This window comes from Xyrauchen texanus, chromosome 10, assembly GCF_025860055.1.
Source record: "Xyrauchen texanus isolate HMW12.3.18 chromosome 10, RBS_HiC_50CHRs, whole genome shotgun sequence".
Taxonomy (NCBI): domain Eukaryota; kingdom Metazoa; phylum Chordata; class Actinopteri; order Cypriniformes; family Catostomidae; genus Xyrauchen; species Xyrauchen texanus.
This window is the reverse complement of record NC_068285.1, coordinates 6,317,904-6,345,484: the sequence shown is the minus strand read 5'-3', so window position 1 is coordinate 6,345,484 and position 27,581 is coordinate 6,317,904. Positions and strand designations below refer to the sequence as shown.

The window sequence follows — 27,581 nt, the reverse complement described above, 5'->3', positions numbered from 1 at the left end:
TGAACAACACTCTTTTAATAACAAAGTCTACAAAACATTAGCAGCAGAACTAAGAACACAAATATGCCATTGAGCAACACTTTAATTTAAATATATTATTTTTTAATTATAACAAAACTGAACAATGTTCAATGTTAATGTATTTTTGAACACTTATATAAGATTTGCTTCAACTTTTGCAACTTTTAATTTGTTTTTACCAAGTACTAAAAATCAAAACCTAAATAAACAAACACACAATAGAATTAATAAAAAACAATTTCCAAATGAATGTGCAAAGTGCTCTTTTATTAATAAAGCTGCATTTTGCCATTTTTCTTCATGATAAGAAATGCATATGGACATATATCATATTATGATTAAAGTCGCGAGCAATCGCGTTCTAATCTAACTGCATTAAGTGAGGGATGAGTTTCCCGAGGCAGAGTCTCTCTCAGCCGGGAGCAGTTTCGATCTCTCCCCCTTAGATCGGGACATTCGCGCAACTCCTAGAAGAGGCACCGACCACACAGAGAAATGCTAGTTTCTGAGTTTATAGTTATTAACATGATCTGCTTCTGTATTATTTGAACTTTAATAAAGAAATAACACATTACATTTGACTGCATTTATGATTTAATGCCGGGATGTTTCCTTTAAAGAGCTCTGCCTCTGCTTATTCCACAACGGTACATGCTTCTGAATTAGGGCTGGACGATTAATTGAAAAGTAATTCAGAACCTCTAACCGACGTAATTTTCCAATGTCGGTTATTTCGGATTTTTAATCCGGTTACTAATTTCCCCTTAAAAACATACTACCGCATGTGGTCACATGACTCCACCCCGTCCAGTCAGCGGCATGGAAGCAACATGGAGGCGAACTCAAACACAGAGTCAACTTAGCAACAGGAGTGGGTTGTACCAAAGAAAAACTGGCTTAAAAAAATAGAGAGACTGACAAGCGTCCAGTAACAAGTGCCTCCACAAAGCAAGCAATATAAAAGCAATATGAAAAGGATACAAGACCGAAATAAATAACTGACACCATTAGTTTCTACATCGTGAAGGAGATGGCTCCCATAGCTACAGTGAAGCGCAGTGGGTTTAAACACCTCGTTAAAACTCTCGACAGAAGATACACTGTGATCCATCACGACCATATTTTTCCCAAACTGCGCTGCTTCAGATCCTGCCTGAAACCTGAAAAGGTAAACATGCTAGTGTTTCTTAGTAAGAACCTAGAGTAAAAACGTGCATATAGAGTGACAGTACATGATCACTGGCAGGAAGATCACATGCAACAGCGATCATGAGTCAGATTCAAACCTATAACGCTATGAGCACACAGCCTGCTAATCCATTAGAGGTGTCCTGTCCAAGCCCTGCTCTTGCTCTTAATCAGCGGAGGTCTTTTTACATTTTTGCACATGGCATTATTTAAAATATTTGTTTACAGGAGATGCAAGTTATTTTCTACTTTTCACATGACAATATTTTAAATAATTAATTTTCTTTGCAAAAAAGCAAGTTATTTATTTTCTACTTTTTAGGAATCTTGCTTTTTACACAAACTGAAATGTGACTTTTTTTCATTAGACGTTTTCATTTCAAGCAATGTGTGCTTTGATTTCAATTGTTCGAAATATTCAATAAATATCCATAGTTTCAAATATTTTAAAATCACAAAGATAAGAAATGCCTTTAATAGTTGAGCATATTTACAGTACAAACCTTGTCAGTGAACTATGAGGGCAAAAAAATAATAAAATAAATAAAATAATCGTTCATTAATCATAATCGAGGTAAAATGTTCAATTAATCGAGATTTTGATTTTAGGTCATATCGTCCATTCTGAATGTACTTTTTTTTTAATGATTCCCTAATACTTTGGGAAATACATCAAATAAACTGAAAGTTTAAACTCACCTGCTTTATTTGCTTGAATAAATCCAGTGTCTGTCTTTCATGTGCTTTAAGTTTGATGTGTTCCCTCCTTTCATCAGAAAATTGCGAAAGCAACGTTTACAAATAGGTTTGTGCTGATCTGTGATGTTTCCCTTTTCATCAGCCTCAAATTACCTGGCTTTTTCCACTTTTCATTTCGACATGATTCAGTTGAGACTCTGCTGTAGCAGCAGCTGCTAATTTGCTTGCCGCAATCTTTTGCTTGTTGTCAGCATTCGAAAGTTCCCGCCTCTGCATGGGTACCGGGTAGACCCGGTACCCTGGTACCCTCAGAAATTCTGGTATCGTCAATCATTTTTTTTTTGAGTACCGACTTGGTACCAGGGTTGTATTTTTGACAACACTATCCCAGAGAACTACTGAAAAAGTTTCATAATTCATGCAAAACTAATCAATAACTAATGCAGGACAAATGACTAGCACCACATTAACATTTGAACTGCTACTCTAAACGAATACACAACGTTGTTTACATTATCAATATGTAATAGCATAGCAGACTTATGATTTGGGAAAGCTGTCAATAATTCGCTTATGCTGTCTCCTAGAGAACTATTTATCAACTGAATAATTTTAAAGAAATTGATTTTCCAGTCGCAAACTTAATCTTCCCCAGGAGGTCTCTCATCCAGGTACTGACCATGCTCAACCTTGCTTAGCTTCAATGGCAACCAGTCTTGAGCTACAGGTTAATATGCTGATGTTTGTTTGTAGGTTATCTGACTGTTGATGTGTGTTTGTAGATTATTTGACTGGTTATATGCACGTTTTTAGATTATCTGACTGTTATGTATGTGTGTTTGTAGATTATCTGGCTGTATGGTGACAGAGGAAGGCTGTTGTTCTGTGGCATCAGCTCTGAGATCAAATCTCTCACGCCTGAAAGAGCTGGATCTGAGCTACAATCACCCAGGAGAATCAGGAGTCAGGCTGCTCTCTGAAAGACTCAACAATCCAAACTGCACACTGGACAAACTTAAGTATGTTGAGCTGTAAAACCCTGTTTATACCCATATTAACACCTTAAAATGGTCAGTGAATTCACTGAAACAGCACGTGTATTTATTCCTTTTAAAAAATGTCAATCCTTAACAAATACGCACAGAAGACATATGTTTTTAGTGTTTCATTAGAATGAGGACATTTTTGTAATCATTACATTTTATATAGAATATGACTTTTTACTCATTTTAGGAAAACAATTCAAAAGAACAATTTTTAACCCTTTCACACTTACTGGTGCATATTTGTGATGGTTTATGACTGGCACCCTTAGAGTAGCGTCACAAATTTGTGTTTCTGCAACAGTCAGTGATGTCAGATTCAAATCGGTTTTCATGCCAACACTAAACTGCTCTGCCCAAGTGCCTGTAATTCATATTCACACAAACTGATACTCATACAGTCTTTTCAAGCACATGGTATGATTATTTTATGACATAGACATCCAAATGGTCACAGAATTACTACTATAAAAGTTTACAGCTCGTATGCAAACAGTCAACACAAAATTGGGATCACTGATCCTCGCAGCCATGTCTGTTTACATTAGGTGGTCATTCCGTTGTCAATCACAAGTAACTCAAACAGCAACTCAATAGTCTTTTCAAGCACACAGTACGCTCATTGAAACAGACAGCCAAATTGTAATACATAAGTAATTCATCATTGTCGAAACGAATTGTCGCATAACATCACGATAACGGACAAAAGCTCACCTATATGCAGTTAACACATCAGGGAAATGCAATCATTCCAGTCCAGCCATATTTACTTCAATTTTCTTGCCTTGACAGTAAAAATCAATTCTATATCAAAACTGCTATTCAAATAAAAGTGACATGTTCAAATCTTACGGATCATAACAGAAGCAGCATCACTGGTAAATGATGCAAGAGTGTCTGCAGGTCTGCATTTCTCTGCTGTAATGATGTTGAAGATGGTTTCTGTAATAGTGGCAGCATCTCCAGTAGGGATGTAACGGTTTAACAGTTTCACGATATACCCCAGTTTAATAATAGATGATTTTCACACCATAGACATTCTTATTCACAGTATTGCATGAATATAAAATCTGTTTCAATATAAAATCTGAACTTTTATAAAATGAAATGTTACGATGAGCTTATTTTCATTTTATATGATTTATTATTTGCTTAAGTGCAGCACAACAGCAAGACTACAATATGTTTAATACTAATAATATGTTTTATTTGTAAAGTACTAAATAGGGTTTATAAAGTGCATTAGCATACAGGAAATGAACAGTGATACTGTAGCACATTTGCTTGTGTTGTGCTCTGTCACTGTATTAAGCTCATTTAAAAAGTGTTACAAATAAACACAATAGCACACAAATATGTTTAAAATGATGTACACTCACATTAGATGATGACTCCAGTCAGATACTGACCTCAATAAAAGCTGTTTAATTGTACATTGAGCGGGTCGCCCTCATGGATGCTGCCATGTTGACCGCACATAACAAACTGTCTTGCAGTTGATCAGTTACTACCACTAATAATATCAATAATGATCACAGATAAGCGGTGTGACATCAAGCACCAAGAGCGAGCACACAACGGTCTCATCAGCCGCCAGAGAGATTACGAGTCGCAGCAGTCCATCTTACAGACATTTTTGTGTGGCGCAGCAGCAGTTAACAGGGGCGGTGCAGGATTTTTCACAGGGGGTCGGGCAGTGATCAGTCTGTGGTGTCATTATAAAGTCCAAAACCACTGGTACTATTGGGACGAATAAGAGCCAGATAAAAACTTACTGCTGCACTTTTAAAAGCGCGCTAACACTGATCTGGAGCCGTTTCATAACCCAGGATTAAAAGTGTTGCTAATCACCTTTCAGAGTTACAAGTGTGAAACGTTACTTTACTGGAGGTTAAAGCGGGGTTAAAAGACAATAACCCAGGGTTAAGTGCAGTGTGAAAGCACTTGAGTTTATTGTTGGTGGGATGTTGTGTGTGTGTATTGCAGGGGTGTTAAACTCAGTTCCTGGACCCCTCACACCCCTCATGTGTTGTAAGACTGTCAGTGGATTGAAATATTGAATCACGATTAATCACATATTTGTTTTGTTGTTAGTGTTAACACATTCAGTTCCAGGAAAACTAAATAACAGTCCTGTGTGTCTTTATTAGAGTCTTTTCTGAAAGTTTCAACTAGTTGATCAAAAATGAGGCTATAAAACCATCAAACTTTTACATGCCAATAAAGCTAATAAATATAAATTAATGAGAGAGAGAGAGAGAGCATTCTCTGTGTGTTATTTCAGATAAAATCACTTTGAAGTAAGTTTCAGGTGAGCTGAATGTGATGTCATCATTTGTGTGTGTTTGTGTTTTTATAGTGTGGATCATGGAGGAGAGTTCAGGATTACAGCAGGACCACGCAAATGTAGGTCTACACACACACACACACACACACACACACACACACACACACACACACACTCACAATCAAACACACACACACACACACACACACACACACACACTGGTTTAGTGATTGTTGTATTTTAAGTGTTTTTTCTCTTCTTGTGTTCAGATGTCTGTGATCTCACACTGGATTCAAACACACACACACACACACACACACACACACACTCACACACACACACACTCACACTCACACACACACACTGGTTTAGTGATTGTTGTGTTTTAAGTGTTTTTTCTCTTCTTGTGTTCAGATGTCTGTGATCTCACACTGGATTCAAACACACACACACACACACACACATACACACACATACACACACACACACACACACACACACACACACACACACACGCACACACACTGGTTTAGTGATTGTTGTGTTTTAAGTGTTTTTTCTCTTCTTGTGTTCAGATGTCTGTGATCTCACACTGGATTCAAACACAGCACACACACACACACACACACACACACACAGACACACACACACACACACACGCACACATTGGTTTAGTGATTGTTGTGTTTTAAGTGTTTTTTCTCTTCTTGTGTTCAGATGTCTGTGATCTCACACTGGATTCAAACACACACACACACACACACACACACACACACACACACACACACACATACACACACACTGGTTTAGTGATTGTTGTGTTTTAAGTGTTTTTTCTCTTCTTGTGTTCAGATGTCTGTGATCTCACACTGGATTCAAACACACACACACACACACACACACACACATACACACACATACACACACACACACACACACACACACACACACAGACACACACACACACACACGCACACACTGGTTTAGTGATTGTTGTGTTTTAAGTGTTTTTTCTCTTCTTGTGTTCAGATGTCTGTGATCTCACACTGGATTCAAACACACACACACACACACACACACACACACACACACACACACACACACACACACACACACACACACACAGACACACACACACACACACGCACACACTGGTTTAGTGATTGTTGTGTTTTAAGTGTTTTTTCTCTTCTTGTGTTCAGATGTCTGTGATCTCACACTGGATTCAAACACACACACACACACACACACACACACATACACACACATACACACACACACACACACACACACAGACACACACACACACACACGCACACACTGGTTTAGTGATTGTTGTGTTTTAAGTGTTTTTTCTCTTCTTGTGTTCAGATGTCTGTGATCTCACACTGGATTCAAACACACACACACACACACACACACACACACACACACACACACACACACACACTGGTTTAGTGATTGTTGTGTTTTAAGTGTTTTTTCTCTTCTTGTGTTCAGATGTCTGTGATCTCACACTGGATTCAAACACAGCACACACTGAACTCATTCTGTCTGAGGGGAACAGGAAGGTGACACGTGTGAGAGAGCGTCAGTCATATCCTGATCATCCAGAGAGATTTGATGAGTGTCCTCAGGTTCTGTGTAGAGAGAGTCTGACTGGACGCTGTTACTGGGAGACTCAATGGAGTGGAGATGGTGCTGGTATATCAGTGTCATATAAAGAAATCAGCAGGAAAGGATGGAGTGATGACTGTGTGTTTGGATTCAATATAAACTCCTGGAGTCTGTGGTGCTCTAATAACAGATTCACTGTCTGGCACAATAATAACAGCACTGACATACGTCCCCCTTCACACGACTGTAAGAGAGTAGGAGTGTATGTGGACTGTCCGGCCGGCACTCTGTCCTTCTACAGCGTCTCTGACACACACACACTCACACACTTACACACACTCATCACCACATTCACTCGACCCCTCTATGCTGGATTTTATCTTTGTCCTGATTCCTCAGTGTGTGTGTGTGAAATGGATCATCAGAGACACACACACACAACTGGATGAGTGAAATATACTCACTGTATCTCACATCAACACAACTCCAAACTCTTTCTAGAAATCATTTCATCAATGAAACTGATTGAATTCAATACAATGACAGTACTTTGTCTTTTTTCCATCTAAGATTGCGAGCAAAGGTGAAGATCTTCCTGTGTTTTAAGAACTTTGAGAGGACTATCCATGCTTTTATCACGTCTCGACTCGATTATTGTAACTCACTTTATACAGGTATTAGTCAAGCTTCCCTTTCTAGTCTCCAAATAGTGCAAAACACAGCAGCAGACTTCAAACTGGAGTTAATAGGAACACATTACACCTACATTAATATCAGTACACTGGCTGCCGGGACACTATAGAATTGAATTTAAAGTTCTATTAATGGTCTTTAAATTCTTCTATTCTGTTCTATTAATGGCCTCGACTATATCCCATTTAAATCCCAACTTAAAACATCTGTTTGTGATCACTTTTAATCAGTGAGGTGATCATATGTGCTAGAGGTGTATTGCTGTGGATTGTTTATTTGATTCAGTTTATTTGACTCTGTACAGCACATTGGTCAACAGCTGTTGTTTTAGTTGTGCTTTAGAAATAAAGTGACATTGACATTATTTTGACATAAAGTAATGAAGCCGACTGATATGCCCATAATTAACCCAACTGATCCAGAATGTGCTCAAATGAGTTTTTACAATCAAAAACAATAAATCTATTCTTCTTTGTTTTTAAAGGAGGTTGCATCAAGTCTTACACTATTGGGAAAGTGTTTGTTTGGTTATTTTGTTCCAAATAAGATAAAAGACATTTCTTTTAGGATAAATCACAAATTCTCCCTGTTGAACATTTTCTTTGTAAGTTTCAGAAAGACATTGATGTTAACTGCTCTTTTAGCTCTTTGCACTTGAAACAGTGTCTCACATTTTCTGGCATTGTAGTGATGTGAAACAGTTCTGGAAAGATCTGTCCACGTTTATTAATGAAAAGATTCACTTTCATTTGGAAAATGTCATTTTTGGTTATTTAAAATATGACAACAGTGTTAATAGTGAAGCTTATTTAATTCATCTGTTTATTTTATTAGTCATATTTCACACTCATAAATGCAAGTTTTATAACAAAAATCTCCTTTTTTCAGTAGTTTTTAAATAAATTGAGAATTATATTTCTATTATTCAAAATAGTACAAATAGAAAAGCTGTAAAAACTGTTCATCTGTGCTTTGTCTTCAGAATCTGTGTATAAATGAAAGATCAAGTGTGTTTGTGAATGAATGTTTTTTCCTCTTGCTCCCCTGAAACACAAATATATGTTGTATTGTGCTTGTGTTTTTTTGTTCAAAGCATAAAATAATAATAATAAAAACACAAAAGCTATTTTCTCCTCATCCTTTGAAAGTCAGCTCACTTAAATCACGTGAGTGTGTAAAATCTGTTGTGACTTTAAGACACTGTTGAATAGTAAATCTTCACTTCTGTTCAGAGCACTGTTGTGTCTCGACCGGTTCTTTCCTCACAAGAGACAAACTGATGATTTGAAATGATCATTTCTTCTGAAAGTACTTCAGCATATTGATGACATTAAAGGGAATAAATATAGACTAAAAGCAGCAAAACTTCAAAAACTCTTTCGAGCTGTCTCTGTTCAGTATTATTAACACACACACACAAAAGGTTTCTTACCACACTTGATTTGGAGTGCACATACTGAGTAAAACAGTATAATAATAATAATGGAGATCATCTCTCTGTCCAGTTGTGAGTAAATAATCCACTGAAGATGATTCATGATACTGTTACAGAAACATCTCGATCATGTTTTCTCGTGGAGAAATGCTTCAATACAGTCGCAGCAGACGCGTCTCAAATGTTTCGATTTCACTCAATGAAGTTCCGTCTTCATATTTCAGAAATGTAATATATGACATATATGTCCCTATATCGCAAGTGACGCCGTCATATATGCTAAATATAAGACAATATATCACATATATACATATCTCCAGATATATGTTGATACAAGTTTATAACATATAGAAATTGTCCGTGTTAAATGAGTATATTGACATATATTAATACGATGTATATGATTATTATTTATTAATATTGTATGTTATGACCATATATTTCACCAATATGTTTAATTTATTTATTCAAATTTATTTAAACAATACATTTTACACCCACATGGAAAGAACCTATATAAACATATATGTTTTAATATAGGTTTTGATATAGGTTTAGAATATATGTTACATATATAAAATTGGCCGGTTTCCTATATTATATGTACATATATGCACATATAGGTACATATATGTGTATATATATATACACATATATGTACCTATGTGTGTATATATATATACACATATATGTACCTATATAAGTAGACATATATGTACCTATATGTGCATATATGTACATATAATATAGGAAACCGGCCAATTTTATATATGTAACATATATTCTAAACCTATATCAAAACCTATATTAAAACATATATGTTTATATAGGTTCTTTCCACACAACAAAATTATATGTTGGACTAACTCTTTTTTTATGTCAACAGGATGCACACAACTGGGTTATTACATTATAACATTATTTATTTCGGTAAATGTAAGTGAATTACTTTAGGTAAATGCAATTTTGTTTAGTTGAATCAACTCAACAGTCTTGGTTTTGTTTTAAACAATAAAGTTAATTAACTACAATTATCCTAAAATTAATATTTTTAAATTCATGCAAAATAAATAATCAATTTTCATTCTGTTCCAGTTTTTTATTGAATCCATTCAATAACAATTTTGAAAATCTGTAATCTCAAAAGACTAACTTTTCTTTTCAAAATGAAAAGAATCTGCTTATTACAAGAAAATAAAAATAAATAAAAGCAAGCTGTCTTTAAATTAAAGGATTTATTAAATATTCACATACAAGTGTTATACTTAAAAAATAATAGCGGCCTTCTTTTGCTTCGTGTGCCTCCTTTTAATTGCACAAGAACAAAAAAAAAAAAAAAACAGTATTATGTACATTGCACATATGTACTGCAACAGCCAAACAACAGTGCAACATTATGGAGAAAACAGAAGTCCTGGCTCTTGGTCCTGACCTCAAGTTACAGCGTTTCTGAAAGGAGTTTATTTTTCAGGACCTGGACCTTGTTTGACAGCTTGTATGCATCTAGCTCCATAAAAATCTTTTTAAATACTTCAAAAGTGTACCTCAGGTCTTGTGGGTAAGCCAAGTTTAAAGTGTAAATTAGACCAAGCATCACAGAACAAGCATTTGCCACATTGTTCAGGTCTTCAAGTATTTGGACGCCTTCAATGATAATGGCAACATCTTCGTAAGGGTCTGTAGCATCTGCCCCTTCATGTACTGACTGACATAAATGCCTAGGGTGGTGTTTCAGCATTGAAGTTTGGCCTTCATCATGTTCAACGTCCTAAAAAAGTAAAATACAAATAGAAACAATTAATAACAGATCAGGGGTGAAAGTGGGGGTTGGTTTTAAAGAAACATACAATAGGTTTTAAAAAATAATAAGTAAATAACTTACCAAGTACTCCTTCATAAGGTTTGAGGGGTCTTCGTTCATGTAAACAGTAAGGGCTTTCAAGATGCATTCACGTTTTTTTCGATGGTGTCATTCTGAAAAAGTTGAAATGAGCATTAGTTAGCACTTTGCTTTTTAGACTTGTTACTGTACCTCTAACATTTTATGTAGCATTATACAGATTATCCCACTGTGTTGTTTTCATTCAAGTCAAGATTGTCATTCTTGTGATAACATGAAGAAACAGAAAAACTGAGAAAGATTAAATCCAGAAAAACTGCGTCAACATGTCCAAGACACCTGAAGAAACCTTCCTGCAAAGCTACCTGAAAAACTATGAGCAAGTGTACCTGCACAAAAGCTTTTTTAAACGCAAAGTCTGGTCACACAGAGTATTGATTTTATGTAGTTAATAGAAGTAAATAAAATCTATTTATGGCATTGTGTTTTAAAGCAGTACAAAAAGTACTGTAGCTTCGCAGGAAGGTTTCTTCAGGTGTCTTGGAGATGTTGACGCAGTTCTTCTGGATTTAATCTTTCTCAGTTTTTCTGTTTCTTCATGTAATCACAGACAGACTTGATGATGATGAGATCCAAACTCTGTGTGGATCATACTGGCTATTGTCAGACTCCTTGTGCATATAAAAATGTCACTGGATTATTACAATTAATGGCAAAAGAAATGTTTGGAAATGTAAACCGATATTTCGTACTGGCACACTGCAGTAAAAGATTTAAATAACTGGCTTAAAACCATTTTTTTGGGGTGAAAATATTAACATGCCTAAGACTTTTGCACAGTATTGTATATACCAGACTTTAAAGGGATACTTAACCCAAAAATTAACCCCCTCGATAACATGAGGCTATGCATAATGACTGAATTTCCATCTTTTGGGTTATATTCTTTTAATCTATTATTAATTATTGTCAGATTTAAAATTACGATGAATTTAGAGTACATACCTGATCCATAACTGACAGGATGTTTGTCATCTTCTGTGTTGCTGTTCCTCCTTTCTTTCTGAAGATTCTGAGGAGCTGGGTTGAGAAATGATCCAGCTGACCCATAAATTTGGACACCAAAGGGATAGTTGTAATCCTACTGAATTCTGCAGATACCTAATACAATTTTGAAAGGAAAAATCATGTTGGCTGATAAACTGACAATGTTTTCGCCCAGTGGCGGCTGGTGATAATTATTTTGGGAGGGGCGCTTTTTTTGTGGGCGAAAATAAATACAAAGCAGTACCAGAAAGCATGTTGACTACTTGAACATAAATTTTGCTCTCCTTTCTTTCTGGCCAGCAAATTTCTCAATGACTCTCTGATTAATGTCAGTCATCTCAGTAACAAGTCTCTTTTCCATGGAGAGCAATGCCAGTGCATTCAGCCTCTCCTGCGTCATGGTGTTTCTGAGAAACATTTTTATTCTTTTCAAGGTTGAGAAGCACCTCTCAGCTTCAGCCATGGTCATGGGTGTGGTAATGAGAGCTTTTAGGAGAGTCACAGTTTCGGAAAAGACTTCTTCGAGATTATTCTCCATAAACAGCTGGAATAGGTCCACAGCACCACGGCAGGCTTTGAAATCTTCCTTGCTGTAGATACTGAGCTCTGTTTTCAGCTTGCTTCCACTGAGCATCGGGTACGCTTTCATTGTGCTGCTCAATGCATCTTCAGGAAAGGTATCCAAACCTGTCCCCCTGCAACAAGGTGGCACAGACAAGGTGGTCTGTGAAGGAGAAACGCTCCCTAGTGTGTCCCACCTGGAGTAGGCCACTAGTTGTCACAGTTGCAATGACTTTCAAAATAAAAATAGAGCCATTTGAGTTTGTGTCCCATACAAGACAGTGGTTTTTGGTGGCTTCATATTTCATTTGATAATTTATTTTTATGTTGCCAATTTATTATTTTTGGGATGCTGTTGTATAATATTAAAATTATGATTTTTGTAAGGATTTATACCAAACAAAAAAAAAATTCTTGAGTCTGTAGAATATGAAATGTGGGAAGGACATCTCTGCAGCACAACAATGTAAAATGGAATTTAGACCAATTTCTATAACACACTCAACTCAGCTGCAATCCTTTCACGCACTTTTGAATTAAGCGCCCGGCGCTTCTTTAATGGCCGAGAACCACTGCTTTCGTGAGAGTTTCCTTTTTTTTTTTTTTTTTTTTCAGCGAACGCCTTGTGAAAGGTTTTTTTGTGAATCAATGACAGAGTTTGGTTTAACTGCTGCCTTTATCTCTGCGAAAGTGATCAGCCTAGCAAGGTTTTGGCGGAGTCGGCTGCGCACTCGCAGAGCATAGAGCGTAAAGTTGAATGACAGGTGACGAGAACCAATCAGATTGGATAAAATAACATGTATCCAATTCTGATTCGCCAGGGACGCAGCGACCTGCGCCCGGAGGAGAATCTTTAAGAAACCAATTAGACACCAGCTTCAGGTCACATGCTGCCCGAAAATTTAAGGACTCCCATAGACATCCATTTGTCCAGCGTCCCTCGTCCATGAAACCGCATGAAACATATAGAACAACAGTTAACCGATTAAAGACAGTTTTTATTAAATGCTGAGGCTCTTACTACCAGCCTGCACATCGTACGAGTAAACTATTTTATTTTATTATTTTATTTCATTTTTATATCATTTTTGTATTCATGTATATTTCTGGAATTTTGATGGGGGCGGCGCCCCAGCGCCCCCTATTGACAAGCCGCCACTGTTTTCACCTCTTATGTGAATTGAATGTGCTATACACATTTGATTTAAACGAGCAGTCCTTAAACATACAACTTACTGTCTCATGACTGCACAAATGCTTATTTATGTGGAGAAAGTAATCATTTACTGAAGGAATGTCAGTAACATCACAAACATGACAATTTATCTTTGTACTTTCGCTAGAATTTTGCTTTTGAGGTTGTTGCTCACTACCATGTGATCTGCATAAGTGGGACCGCAGTGCATTCCAGGTTTTAAAAGTGCAGTGGACAGTAAGAATATGCGCATGGATATGCTTGTCTGCGGCCATAGTGTCCATGTACCAACCTGAAGTATTTTAAAAGCTTTGATCTTGATATGTGAGATGAGCCACAATCTCTGCACAGCCACATGTAGGACTCAGGAACTCCAAAACTCTGTGAGAAAAAAAAGATGTAAGTCAACAAAGAATAATAATAATATAAACAACACTGTAACACTTTATAATAACGTTCAGTTATAAGTGACTTATAAGTTATTAGTTAATGATAAACTAATAATTTACAAAACATGTCTATATTCATAAATGATTAAGAAGTGTTGTGCTAACATTTTATGAATGTTTTGTTAAATTAGTTATAAGTCACTTCTAAGGTTATTAGTTAATGAAGAACTAATAATTTACAAAACATGACTAAACATTCATAAATGACTAATAAGTGATATGCTACAAATTTGTATTGTTTTGTTAATTCAGATATAAGTCATTTATAAATGATTAGTTAATAGGTTCATAAATTATTAATAAGTAGTATGCTATACAGTAAAAACCTATTTCCATGATAAATAGTTTACACTTTAAATTAGGCCTAACCACCAAGCTTACTCATCTTATTCATGTGTCAAATGTGTTTATAGCTGTTATTTGGGTCTTCCAAAGTTTGAGTGTTAACATTTGATATTAAATAAAAATGCTCAACACCATTATTTGAGATGGTTATTAAAACTGATAACATTACTAAAATCTGAAAAAGTGCTTTGCTTTATACAGTAACATTACACACAACAATCCGTTAACACATAAATGGAGAAACTCTTTTTAACTCGCAATTTAATAAGTAATTTGTGTCTTTGTGTGGAGAAATTCACATCAAAGTTCAACAAGTATATACAGATCGAAACACACGAATGTAACGTTATAGGCCTAACTAACAAAAATGCGAAAACCACACGAGGAATGCGGCAACTTCATTAAAATACCATACAAAACACGATATCCGCGATAAACCATCTACTGACAGCCTCTAGCCTATATAAATGCATAAAAAGTCAAATACCTCACCTCTGTGTCCACAAAGACAAAACGGTGATTGTGAAATGTTTGGCTGCACAAAATGGCGATGAGGGACTTTGAGTGAGCTGAAGATCAAAGTTGATCGTTGGATGTGCTTTCCATCTGCGCATGTGCAGATATAGCTCCATCTGCTGACCAAAGTGCGGTACTGCAGAAGCAACACAACTGCATTTAAATGGGAAATATCACTTTTTCTAATTTTGTCAACACAACTGTTTTAATTTTAATACACAAACGTAAGAGCATTATTTAATTTAAACATAATTACATTCTTTGGACCAACAACAACCAATTTTCATTTTTTTGAGTCGGGCTTATCAGTATAAATAACGTTAAGGAAATAAGACGCAGAGACATTGACATTGTCTTCAAATTCATTAACCACAGTGAAATGCTCAGATAGATGTGGGACGATGATGATGATTACTTGAATGTATGTACTTTTTTTTTTTTTTTTTGCTATTTAGACTGTAATGACCTTTCAGCCATATTCATCTAGAAACTGCATTAAGACAATACAGAAAACATTGCATTTTGCATTGCATTTGGTGGATGTAATGGTGAATGTGTGGATGTGTATGAGCTGTAATGTGAATCTGGAAGTGACTTGAAATTGGAAAAAATTGATTGACAAAATAATAAAAACGACAAACCATTTTGTTATTTCCTTCTTTTCCACTATCTTCATACAAGAAAGAATTGACCTTGAAAATGTTTCAGGAAAACATGTATACATCATAGCTTTCCATCTCCTCTCACATAATTGCCATAGTTAAATTCCATAACATGCCAATTACATGTGATACCAATTTCACGTGTTCGCATATACATAAGTTCTTGCATAATTTTTTTTTTAGTTAGTTCTTAGTTATTGCCTTGATAATAGAAAATATGAGCTAGGCATCATGTATGACAGTTGCCAAAGTGAGATATGAGCAACAAAATGACCAGATCCTGCCATGAGCTATATAGGAGACATATCTTGTATGCACATATAGGGCTTATATGTGGATATAAAGAAGCAATACAGGAGACCTATATGGCCTGTATATGCACATATATGCACCTCAATGTTGCCTATATGTGGCATATATACGCATATATGCAGCATATATATTATCAAATATGTGCATATATGCTATATATATGCAGCATATATGTGCATATAAACTGCATATAGGTTTCATATATGCGCATATATCCTCATATATGTTCTTTCCATGTGGGCATGCTTATGGTTTCTTAATTCATTCCTTGTTTTTCTTATTTGAACAGTTTGAACTTTTAACAAGTCTACACAATCCACATTTCATTTCATTTCTATCCCATTTTAGAATTAGCACAATGTTTAATTATTATTTTATTATCTTAACTGGCTCATAAAAACAAAACAAATACTACACAAACTTTATCATCAATAACCATATATCAATATCATCAATTTCTATATGTAAGAGAATACATACACATTAATACATGCACTACATATGCAGATGCACACAGAATAATACACAGTTAATATATGTCTCCAAACACAAAAATACCCCAATAAATATCTGGGGACCTCAAATATAATTGAAACACATTTCTGGGTTCTCCACTGGCATTAAAATAAAATAAACTTTGGTGCTTTCAACAAAACTTGGCAGAGCTGCAAAAACTGACGTCACTGATGTCAGACATGAAAACAAATGAAACAGTTACTTCATAATAATGAAGAAAAGTCATAATATAATCACATCTGTGCTGTTCCAAAGGCATGTACAAACATTTGTGTTCGAGTCATATAGAGGTTTATGGTAATACATAACCCCATAATATCGCCAAATGATGCAGTGGGCCTTTACAAATCACTTTCTATTGTGTAATACAGTATCACAATAATGTGTACAGTTGCTATACTTGTATCAGACACAACCCCAGACTGCTGATCAGCTTCTATACCGCTGCACAAAAGCATCATGACTTATTGCTGTGTGGTATTCCGGCTGCACTGCTGCAGACAAAACTGTATATGCAGAGGATTGTGAAGATGAAAGTATTGTCGGCACCCCTCTCAAATCTGTGTGACATCTATTCAGACGTGTTCTCACATGGACCACAAACATCCAGCAGGATCACTCACATCCTGCAAACCCCTTTTTGTCACCCTCCGCTCCCCAGGAACACAGATTAATCGGTTACGGAACAGCTTTTCCCCCAGAGCTGTGGACAGGCTGCAGAAGCCATAGCTACTTCTATCAATCCAGCTTCCCTCATACACATGTACACACATACACGTATGCACAAACACACACATAATATACATATATTACATGTATGTAGATAATGCTGTAACTGCAGGGGTTAATGTAATAACATAATCTGTGCAATAATGATTTTTAATGTATTGTAATGTAACGCATTTTAAAGTATTTGTTATGTGCTGTACATTGGATTGCTTCCACAGAATTTCGTTGTATAAACATATGCAATGAAAATAAAGACCAAACCTATATAATCATTTTCATCAAATTACTTATTTCATAATTTTGTAGGGTTCAAATATTATTATTATTTTTTTAATTATTTGACATTACTGTGATCTAAATCAAGACTTACATAATGAACATAGTATGCTTAATGCTTACTGATTATTGAATAGTTTTTATAATACAGAATGATAGAAACACTTTCAGTCTGCATTTCAGGCCATGCATTTAGCATAAATGCATTAAACCTCAATACGTTACGTCATCTTTATTAGGCGCGCCAAAATTCAAACGCAATCAAAAGACCGCCAAATTACGCGCGTTCAGGATGAGACCAACGGATGAAGAATGTTCGCCCTTGTCGAGTGGAAAGAAGAAACGGATAATGAAAGTTGAAGCATTGTTCCAACATCACACATAAAACATTCAATATTAATGATTTCTTAGACGGACTTGATGACAGATCTGTATATTTAATTGGTGGAGAGGTGGATTGAAGAATCTAAAGGCGGATGGACTTTGCACGAGGCAACGGTGCATAAAGTTGCAGGTAAATTCATTTCTGAACTTTTATTATAATTCACACATTGATTGCTCAGAGAATAAATCACTGAAATAATCGCTGAACTGCATGAGCTGTTTATAAGATACTGATCAGATCGAATTTATCTAAAATGTATTTAAATCTCAAATTTATGCCAATGTAAACAGTAGGCCCTATGTGTGCTAATATTTTGAACACTGTCCCCCATCATGACATCAATACTTATTGTGGGTTTCGCTTACATGTGGTCAGTCTATGTTGTTGTTATTGCCATAGCTAGTTGTATCTTTTGTTTTAGATTCTACAATTTGTATTTCCCTTTTTTCCCCACAGAGAGACAGTCCACCCCAGAAAAACTAATGAGGACACAACATCAGTCCTAGCCCCAAAAAGGGCACAAGATGTTTTATTTTACTGAGACCCAAAACTAGCATCTGCATTGAAAAAATTGGCTGATCTATAATGTTGTTGTTCAGAATAAAATAAAACAAAATCAATATTACTTATAACTTTGCAAATTAATTACTACATTTAGAAATTTCTTAAAATGAATCATCCAAAGTTAAGTACCTAATAATCTACAATCTTCCCAACATCTGGACAGGATTAGTCATTTTTCACAGCCAAGTACAAGCAGTCTGTCAGAGTTGTTTATGTTGCTCTGCCTGTTTTTACTTAAGGTAAAGCTGATATAAAGTGTATATCTGTTTACCTGTTTTAATGCCATCAGCTATTGTCCACTCTGCTATTATTTCAGAGCTTACTGGTTTGGGCAAGCTGATCTTCATTTTCTGCTAAAGACATTTCAGTAACGCTTTACAGTGTAACTTTGAGTAATTACAGTGTACCTATAAAGTATGTATGTGTAAGGATAGGGGAACAATATGTAAAGTTTTGGGAATTAAGGGGTAACCACCAGGAAAATAAATGATTTATACTGTAAGTATTTTAGAACTAAGGGGAACTTGTTATGATAGATAACAATCTTACATTTGAGAGCCAGAACATACACTGCACCTGTTTCTATTAATAGTGTCATTATCAGTGCATTTATACAGTCATTTTATTGCAAAAGTGCACTGATTAAGTTGTATCAAGGCAAGTAACACTAAAACTATTGCAATTTTTTTTTAAATGCTGGGGAAATATAGTCTTGTTCATGAAGTTACAGTGTAAGTGTGACATTGTGGGCTGCACATTAAAGTGCTGCTTGTTACCCTCTTGTTCATGTAGTTACAGTGTAAGTGTGACATTGTGGGCTGTACATTAAAGTGCTGCTTGTTACCCTCTTGTTCATGTAGTTACAGTGTAAGTGTGACATTGTGGGCTGTACATTAAAGTGCTGCTTGTTACCCTCTTGTTCATGTAGTTACAGTGTAAGCGTGACATTGTGGGCTGCGCATTAAAGTGCTGCTTGTTACCCTCTTGTTCATGTAGTTACAGTGTAAGCGTGACATTGTGGGCTGCGCATTAAAGTGCTGCTTGTTACCCTCTTGTTCATGTAGTTACAGAGTAAGTGTGACATTGTGGGCTGCACATTAAAGTGCTGCTTGTTACCCTCTTGTTCATGTAGTTACAGAGTAAGTGTGACATTGTGGGCTGTACATTAAAGTGCTGCTTGTTACCCTCTTGTTCATGTAGTTACAGTGTAAGCGTGACATTGTGGGCTGTACATTAAAGTGCTGCTTGTTACCCTCTTGTTCATGTAGTTACAGTGTAAGTGTGACATTGTGGGCTGTACATTAAAGTGGTGCTTGTTACCCTCTTGTTCATGTAGTTACAGTGTAAGTGTGACATTGTGGGCTGTACATTAAAGTGGTGCTTGTTACCCTCTTGTTCATGTAGTTACAGAGTAAGTGTGACATTGTGGGCTGTAAATTAAAGTGGTGCTTGTTACCCTCTTGTTCATGTAGTTACAGTGTAAGCGTGACATTGTGGGCTGTAAATTAAAGTGCTGCTTGTTACCCTCTTGTTCATGAAGTTACAGAGTAAGTACAATAAAAACACTCACACAATCTCACTGACTCTGAAACCTTTATTTGAAAAACAACTTTACCTACCTCTATCTTCTGCCTCACCTTCTTGCGCATTACCGGTTCCTAACTGTCCACCTGCCTCACCTTCACCTGCCTCATCATCGTCTGCTTCACCTTCACCTGCCTCATCATCGTCTGCTTCACCTTCACCTGACTCATCATTGTCTGCTTCACCTTCACCTGCCTCATCATCGTCTGCTTCACCTTCACCTGCCTCATCATCGTCTGCTTCACCTTCACCTGCCTCACCTTCTCCTGATCCTCTTTTGCAAGGCTAAAAACAAATGTTGTCAGTCGTGTGTTTATTAAAAAAAAATCAAAATATTTATAATCTAGTTTTAAAGGTTGATGATGAATATTAACATTTATCAATTCATATACCTAAGTTTGCCCTACTGAAAATCTCAATTTTTTAAACTGTTTTGCTTCCTAGAAATGCCAAAACTCCTTAGTACAATGGGCAAGCTGGGGAAATGGCTTGAAGCGAAGGAGCAGAGCCCACATGAACAACTGGCATCACCTTCCAGCATACAGGAAACTGAGTATGCTGTTTTAGGGCTGTGCGATATGACGATATATCGTATGGACGATATAAAAAGTCTATTGCTTATATTATGTTCTATCCTTTATCGTGGTGTCGCAAAAAAAACATTGTTTACGACTAAACTTTTTCATCATTTGGATGACTGCAATCTTACACGCCAACTATAGGGATGCAGGCGGAACGTGAATAACATGGCGGGGAGACAGAACCGGGTGGATCCGAGCAGAAGGACCAGCCAAGACAAACCGAGGAGCTCGTTCCTAAAGGAGGGGCTCCCTCTGTAGCATGGACATGGTTTGGTTAACTTTCTATATGTTTGGTTGACTATTTTATTTTGATAATGAACATGTGAGGCGTCGGCGCGATCACAGGAATTTTTGTCCTTCTGAGGGACCTGTTACTCTAATTTATGTTCATAAGGATAGAAGCAAAAAATGATTCAAAACTGTAAAGCTTTTGTAAAGTACAGAAAACCAGCACGGTCCGTTTTCTGCCGTCTCGGTTTCCTTTCCGTGAACTTTGGACCCCGTCCCATGAACTGAGGTCAGCTAAATTTTTCCTTTCGTTTCGTTAATCTGTAATTATTTAAGTGAAATAGCCTATATTTCGTGTATAGGCCTATGTATTAGTTTTCTATATTTCGTTTTATTCTGTTTCCTTCGTTCACAGAAGCGCTTTAAGGCGAGACACTACAGGTGAATAGGGACATTTTTTAAATTATAAAATATCACTGTGAAACTTCTCCAGTCTATTACTGCCATAAACATAAGAAGAAAATGTATTACACGTTTTGTGTAAATTAATGTTTTAATATGCAAATGAGGCTTTACATACTTAAATATATGCTTATTTGCATAGATTTCCAAAAACAAAATCTGGAAATTGGAAGGGACCAGGTTTAAAATTATTGGTTGTATTTGTTGACATATTAGATGAAAGGGCTTTTACAGAGGGGATTCTGGATATCTTATTTTGTGCTTTAGTAAATTAGAAAATACTGACAATAGCCAAAAAATCAATTTTCGTCATGGCATTGGTGACCATAGTCCTGTATTCATACATAGCCAGGAAATGTGTCAAGTGCAGTCCTTTAAGTATCTCACAGTCTACATACTGTAGATAGTTCACTTACTTGGGACAAACATGTTGATCTGGTATGTAGTCAACTTTATCAAAGACTGTATTTTAGCGTCGACTGCGATGCTATGGGGTGAACAACACAATCTTTGTGCTATTTTACAAAGCTATATGAGAGAGTGTTATAAGTTATTGTTTCACATGGTGCAGAAACCCAAATCCAGACTGACGCACCTGACACATATCAATGAAACTGACGGGACAGAAGGACTGTTATAGAATCCAGTCTCTGTATGGACAGTGTACACTAAAGGAAGCTTTAGGAGAATTTGAAGTGACCCATCTCACATTCTTTTAGTTCATTATGAATTGTTTCCTTCGGGCAGAAGTTTTTGAACCTTACGGTGTAAATTGAATAGATTTAAAAATTAACTTGTGCCTTTTTCTATTTGATTGCTAAATGATGTTAAATGATTTAGATGATTCTATCGCGCTTTGAATCTTTATGCCATAAAATCTTTTTTGGGTGATGATGTGATGAAATGCAGAAATGTTGCCTATTGAGTTCACCCCAAGTTTCCTCTAATGGACAATAAAGTACATTCCATAAATGTTTGTTATCCCATTGGCAAACAGTTTTTCTTTTTTTCTTATTTTAGTTTTTAGTTGCACTTAGTGAAAATGAATCTGTTCAAAGTTGCCATGACAATAATTGATATTGTTCTTTCATTCAAAAAACACCAATTTCAGTTTCAAATCATATATTGAATATATTTTTTATAAAGGAAATGTATTTAAATTAATTAATTTTATTAAACTTTTGCATTTCATCTTGAATAATTTATAAAACATGAGATTGTGACAGGCTTTTGGAGTATTTTCTGTCATCTGGTGAAAATAAAAAATAATACATGACATGGAATAACAGTAAAAGTCAGTAGGTCAGAACTGTCCCGTCACAGCAAGAAGGTCTCGGGTTCGAGTCCCGGCTCAACTGGTCTTTCTGTGTGGAGTTTGCATGTTCTCCCCGTGTTCATGTGGGTTTCCTCCAGGTGATCCGGTTTCCCCAACAAGTCCAAAAACATGCAGGTTAAGTGAACTGGAGACTCTAAATTGCCCCTGTAGGTGTGAGTGAGAGTCCTGCAGACACTGGGGGGGCATCAGGAAGGGCATCTGATGTAAAACCTGTGCCAACTCAAATATGAGGATCATCAAAGCAGAAAATACACAATGAACAAAAGCACACAGGATGAACTAAACAATAAAAACAGAGAGAAAATATAATATAGAGTTCAACTGATGTGCTGTCACAGGCAGATATCATCTATATTACAACAGTTTCCAATGTGGCTCATCCAATCAGAAATTACAATCAGAACATTCATTTTTAACATTGTTTTACTGCTCCACTGTACAGTACCTCATCATGAAGTCTGTAACTCTGGATCAGTCTGATACCGATCATTTCAAGTCCAATATTGCCGATACTGATTCATTACTTGAGATAAAAATATAATTTAAAATTATATTTTTAATCATAATTCAAGTCATTATTTTTTTTAGCCTGAACAGAAAATGATTAGACTTCTGTTTTGTTTACCCTAAAATTGCCAACACAGATGTAATTATTAGTCAGTTAGTGGATGATACTGCTCTGTTCTGAGAACAGTCTCTGCAAATACCAGCAGCCCTATGTACTCTTCATGTCTTTTCTAAAGCATCAGGCCTACATCTTAATCTTAATAAATGTGAATTACTTCCAAATAAAAACAGTACGATTTCTCCAATTGGTGGTATTGCAGTTAAAAACTGTGTTACATATTCAGGTATACAAATAACCAAAGATAACTCTAGATGCACTGCTAATTTTAACACAATTGTTACAAAAACAATGAACCTGCTTAATTGCTAGATGCAGAGAGACGTTTCTTTGAGATTTGCTTGTTAAATCAGAGGGTCTGTCTCGCCTAATTTATGCCGCTCAGTCATTGTACATTGATAAGCCCACATGTAAAGTAATTGATGGAATATTAATTACATTTTTATGGAAAAACAAATCCCATTATTTAAAGAAGTCAGTGATACTAAATTCTCACAAAAAGGGTGTCTTAAACTTCATTGATTTCAACTCATTAAATAACACAATTAAAATAAGGTGGCTTAATTGATTCCTTAAAAATCCCTCCTCTGAATATTTTCCCTCAGCTTGCCTTCTCACAGATTTGTTCTTTTATGTAATTATGATATTCAAAAACTCCCTGTCAAGCTATCTGACTTTCACCAACAAGTTCTTTTGGCATGGACTCTCATTTACATAAATAACTTTTCTCCTCATCGGTGTTACATATGGAACAATAGGAACATTTTATTTAAGAATAAATCTTTGTTTTATAATTACTGGATCAGTGATGGAATATTTCATGTTAGACAACTGTTTAATAATGAAGGTCTGCTTTTTAGATATACTGAATTTCTCTCAGAATATAATATAGCAGTAACTCCTAAAGAGTTTGCTACGGTTATGGATGCTATTCCATCTGGCTTACGCAAAAATAATCCTCTCTCTTTAGGTTCATTACCCTCTCCTGAACATGTAAATACACCTATTGGTGAGATATGTTTCACTGAAAAAAAGAAAGAAATCATAAAGTAAGAACTCTATTCCTTGAGAACATTGTCTCTGCCCCTCCTGTAATCTCATATTGGACTCTTTGATCATTTAAATTGGAAAAATATATGTGTAAGGAGGTTACGATAGGCAATGATAAACTTAAAAGACAAAAGGACACACACACACACACACACACACACACACACACACACACACACACACACACACACACACACACACATACACATACACATACACATACACACACACACACACACACACACACACACACACACACACACACACACACATACACACACGACGGACATGCCCGTAATTCTTTCTCTCTCGAACCGTCGTCACCGGCCGCCTTTAACCCTCGCGCGCCCCATCAGGCCGATTGGGGACCGGGCGTGCGACATTCCAGCCCGGCCCCGCCCCCCTCCACTCCACAATATGGTCCATGCAAAAAAGCGTTTTCCTCACAAACAAAGTAAAAGAAATATCTTTTAAATTAATTCATAATATTTACCCCGTCAAACACTAATTGACACTAATTGCTCTTTTTGTCAGAATGACACTGAAACCTCTCTTCATTTGTTTTGTGCAGTTATTCTTTGCGACTTTGGAAAGATGTTAGTTTGTTTATCTCAAACAATATCTCGCAGAGTTTTTCAATGGGACTGTTATTTTTGGATTTGTTGTAGCATATCCAAATGCCTGTTTTATAATACATTTTATTATTTTCCTATGTAGATTGAATATTAATAAATATAAGTTTTTGAATTGTAAACCATTTTTTTTGGTATTCTTACAAGAGATAAAACAATATTTGATTACGATTTAATCTTCCCTTAAAAAAAGCACTTCGAACATGTACAATTTTCACAGCCTACAAACTTTTTACTTTAATGTGTAATTCTCTTTTAGTTTAAGTAATGCCCTCTTTCTTTCTTTCTTTCATTCTTTCTTTCTTTCTTTCTTTCTTTCTTTCTTTCTTTCTTTCTTTCTTTCTTTCTTTCTTTCTTTCTTTCTTTCTCTTTTAGTTAACTTTTTGTTTGATAGTTTGGGGAAGGAACAAAGGCGGTTCCTAATTATCCATTCGCCTCATGGCGTGTTGGTCAGGACACAGGATAGGATCCAAACAGGTTCCATTCAAAAGGGGTTTATTTACATTGAAGAAGCCACAAGTCACAGGCACATGACAGGTTGCACATTCAGGTAGTCAGGTTGATATGAGGGTATAGGAGAGTATTTGCACAGGTTTATACTTGTGTGTACGTGTCTATATGTGTGTGTGGTTCGTTCTACAACAGAAAGAAAGAAAGAAATAGATTAACATACCATCTCTGTACTGTTATACCTCTAACAAATAACAGGAGATTATGTGATCATCAATAGCAATAACATAACATAGCATAGGAATCAGTGACGTGCGGTGATGTCTTAAAGAGGCTAGGCACTGAGTTATGAAAGCCAGATTACCTGATTTATTGTTTAAGCTAATAATACGTAATAACAGTGAACGTTACGCACAAGTGCGGCATATCAAGAAATGTACAAATCAGGATGTATATCGTGTACACTCACTCACTCTCTCACACGCACACGCACACGCACACGCACACATATGGCAAGCCAAGAGGGTCAGAAATACGCCATAGATTAATCGCGTTTAAAGCCAAACTCCGTCAAATACGGCGTTTTAAACCGTATTGAACGCCGTAAAATACGCCGTTGTAATTACAAACGCCATAAAAGACGCGCGAAATACGTCAATGACGCCGTATTTGACGGCGTTTTAGTGTACATGGAAAGCGCCGCTTTTTACGCCGCTCATCTCGCCATATGACGCCGTAAAAAACGCCGTTTTGGTTGCACAGAGCGCGCGTTATTTTACGGCGTTTTGCTTGTATTATAATGAGCCACGCCCACTGATTTCCACAGCCACTAAGTTTGAACTGGTCTCTCCCAATCAATGATGAACCGAGTCAGACCAGACCAATTCAGCACGGATCATTTGTGGTAATCCAATGCTCCTAAGGAGATATCGACATTTGCGCTGCAAGCGAACATTAAATGACTGCTCTCGTCAGCTAACACAGGATGCTGGACCCAATGTTCAGTCAACTTTAGTGAGGTAAGGATTGCTTTCAAACATAAAGCAAATATAGCGTAAAATATTTTACGCTGCTTGTATCAATGCATTGCCCAATACTACGAGATTGTTGTGATTTTTTGGTGTACATGTCATCATCATTGGTCTTCATCTAAAACAAACTGTAGAACACTTTGGCTGGGTGTAATGAAGATATTATAATTATTTTATTGTGTAGGACCAGGCCTATCCACTAGTAAAATACCACCAGTAACTTGCATACATTATCAACGTGTATTTTAGGCTATTTTCTCAACAAATCCTTTTACATTTACGCACCGGTATGCAAAACAAGAATGAAAAATATAAGTGAATACATAAAACAGTGCCATTCATTAGGCCACAAACAATAGAACATTTTTAAAATATAAAATATTGGTTTCAGGCTGGAAACAATGCAGAGAAGTTTTGAATGGGCAAGAGGGAGGCTGATCATTGTGCCGGCAGCGGATCGGTTACTCCGTGACATAGCGGAATATATTGCAGAAGTAAACGCACGTAGGCAACATGAACAACCAGGTACATTACAAATCTTTGAATTATTATTTAACAGAATGTCTTTGAATATAGCCTACAATAAATTATTACAAATCTACAGGTACTGATATAATATTTGTTTATGTAAGCTAAGTATTTATGGGTATTAACGTTAACTAGCATTCATTATTTATTTATTTTTGTAGTAAAACTTGTAGTAAAGATCACTTAGTCTACATAGTGGACGGACATGGTTATTAAATTAAGTGTTCTGACAATGATATTCGTAGCACAGATGACATTCTTACCATTTTAAATACATTACATTTTAAATTTAACGTAAAACATTGTATTCCCTTAATATTGTGTTTCTAGATAAACCTCTCTTTGTGGCTTGTAAAACTTGATTGGATTACAATTATTTATCCTTGTTATTATTGTTGCAGCCAGTTCCAGTTATCAGGCTCCACTTACTTGTAGTGGAGGTAGAGGAGCCCCATTACAGCATCACTAGAGAGCAACTTTCTTTTCTGACCTCATGTGGTTTTTCTCTTCGATTCGATAGCTGAGATTCTGCAAGTGTCTTTGGCTACAGTCAAATGACGCATAAAGTAAGTTGCATCAAGATGTAGGCAAATTTCATTTTAAACTATTTGATCGCATGAAATGAGCATTGTATTTACATTTGCATTTAACTTGTGCATTCCCTTTCAATTCATGCATTCCCTGGGTATCAAAC

General features: G+C 36.1%; 2 protein-coding genes and 1 long non-coding RNA gene across 5 annotated transcripts in view; 1 reads left to right on the top strand and 2 right to left on the bottom strand.

Annotated features, from left to right (window-relative positions):
* The window catches only part of LOC127650380 (NACHT, LRR and PYD domains-containing protein 3-like), a 1,539,373-nt gene extending 1,530,714 nt beyond the window's left edge, over positions 1 to 8,659 (top strand). For 2 of the 3 annotated variants that reach the window (XM_052135775.1, XM_052135767.1), the window contains 3 exons: positions 2,754 to 2,927; positions 5,311 to 5,357; positions 6,739 to 8,659. In XM_052135775.1, the coding sequence (XP_051991735.1) occupies positions 2,754 to 2,927; positions 5,311 to 5,357; positions 6,739 to 7,304 (787 nt within the window). In that variant the 3' untranslated portion in view covers positions 7,305 to 8,659. The remainder of the gene's footprint in view (positions 1 to 2,753; positions 2,928 to 5,310; positions 5,358 to 6,738) is intronic. The other variant, XM_052135756.1, reaches the window with a different exon arrangement.
* LOC127650479 (uncharacterized) overlaps positions 1 to 27,581 on the bottom strand; it is a 1,198,408-nt gene that overhangs the window by 919,422 nt on the left and 251,405 nt on the right.
* On the bottom strand, positions 10,865 to 14,002 carry LOC127650488 (uncharacterized). Its single transcript, XR_007971458.1, has 3 exons — positions 13,919 to 14,002; positions 11,829 to 11,984; positions 10,865 to 10,957 (listed from the first exon to the last, which is right to left on the bottom strand). It is a non-coding gene; the product is annotated as an uncharacterized LOC127650488 (long non-coding RNA).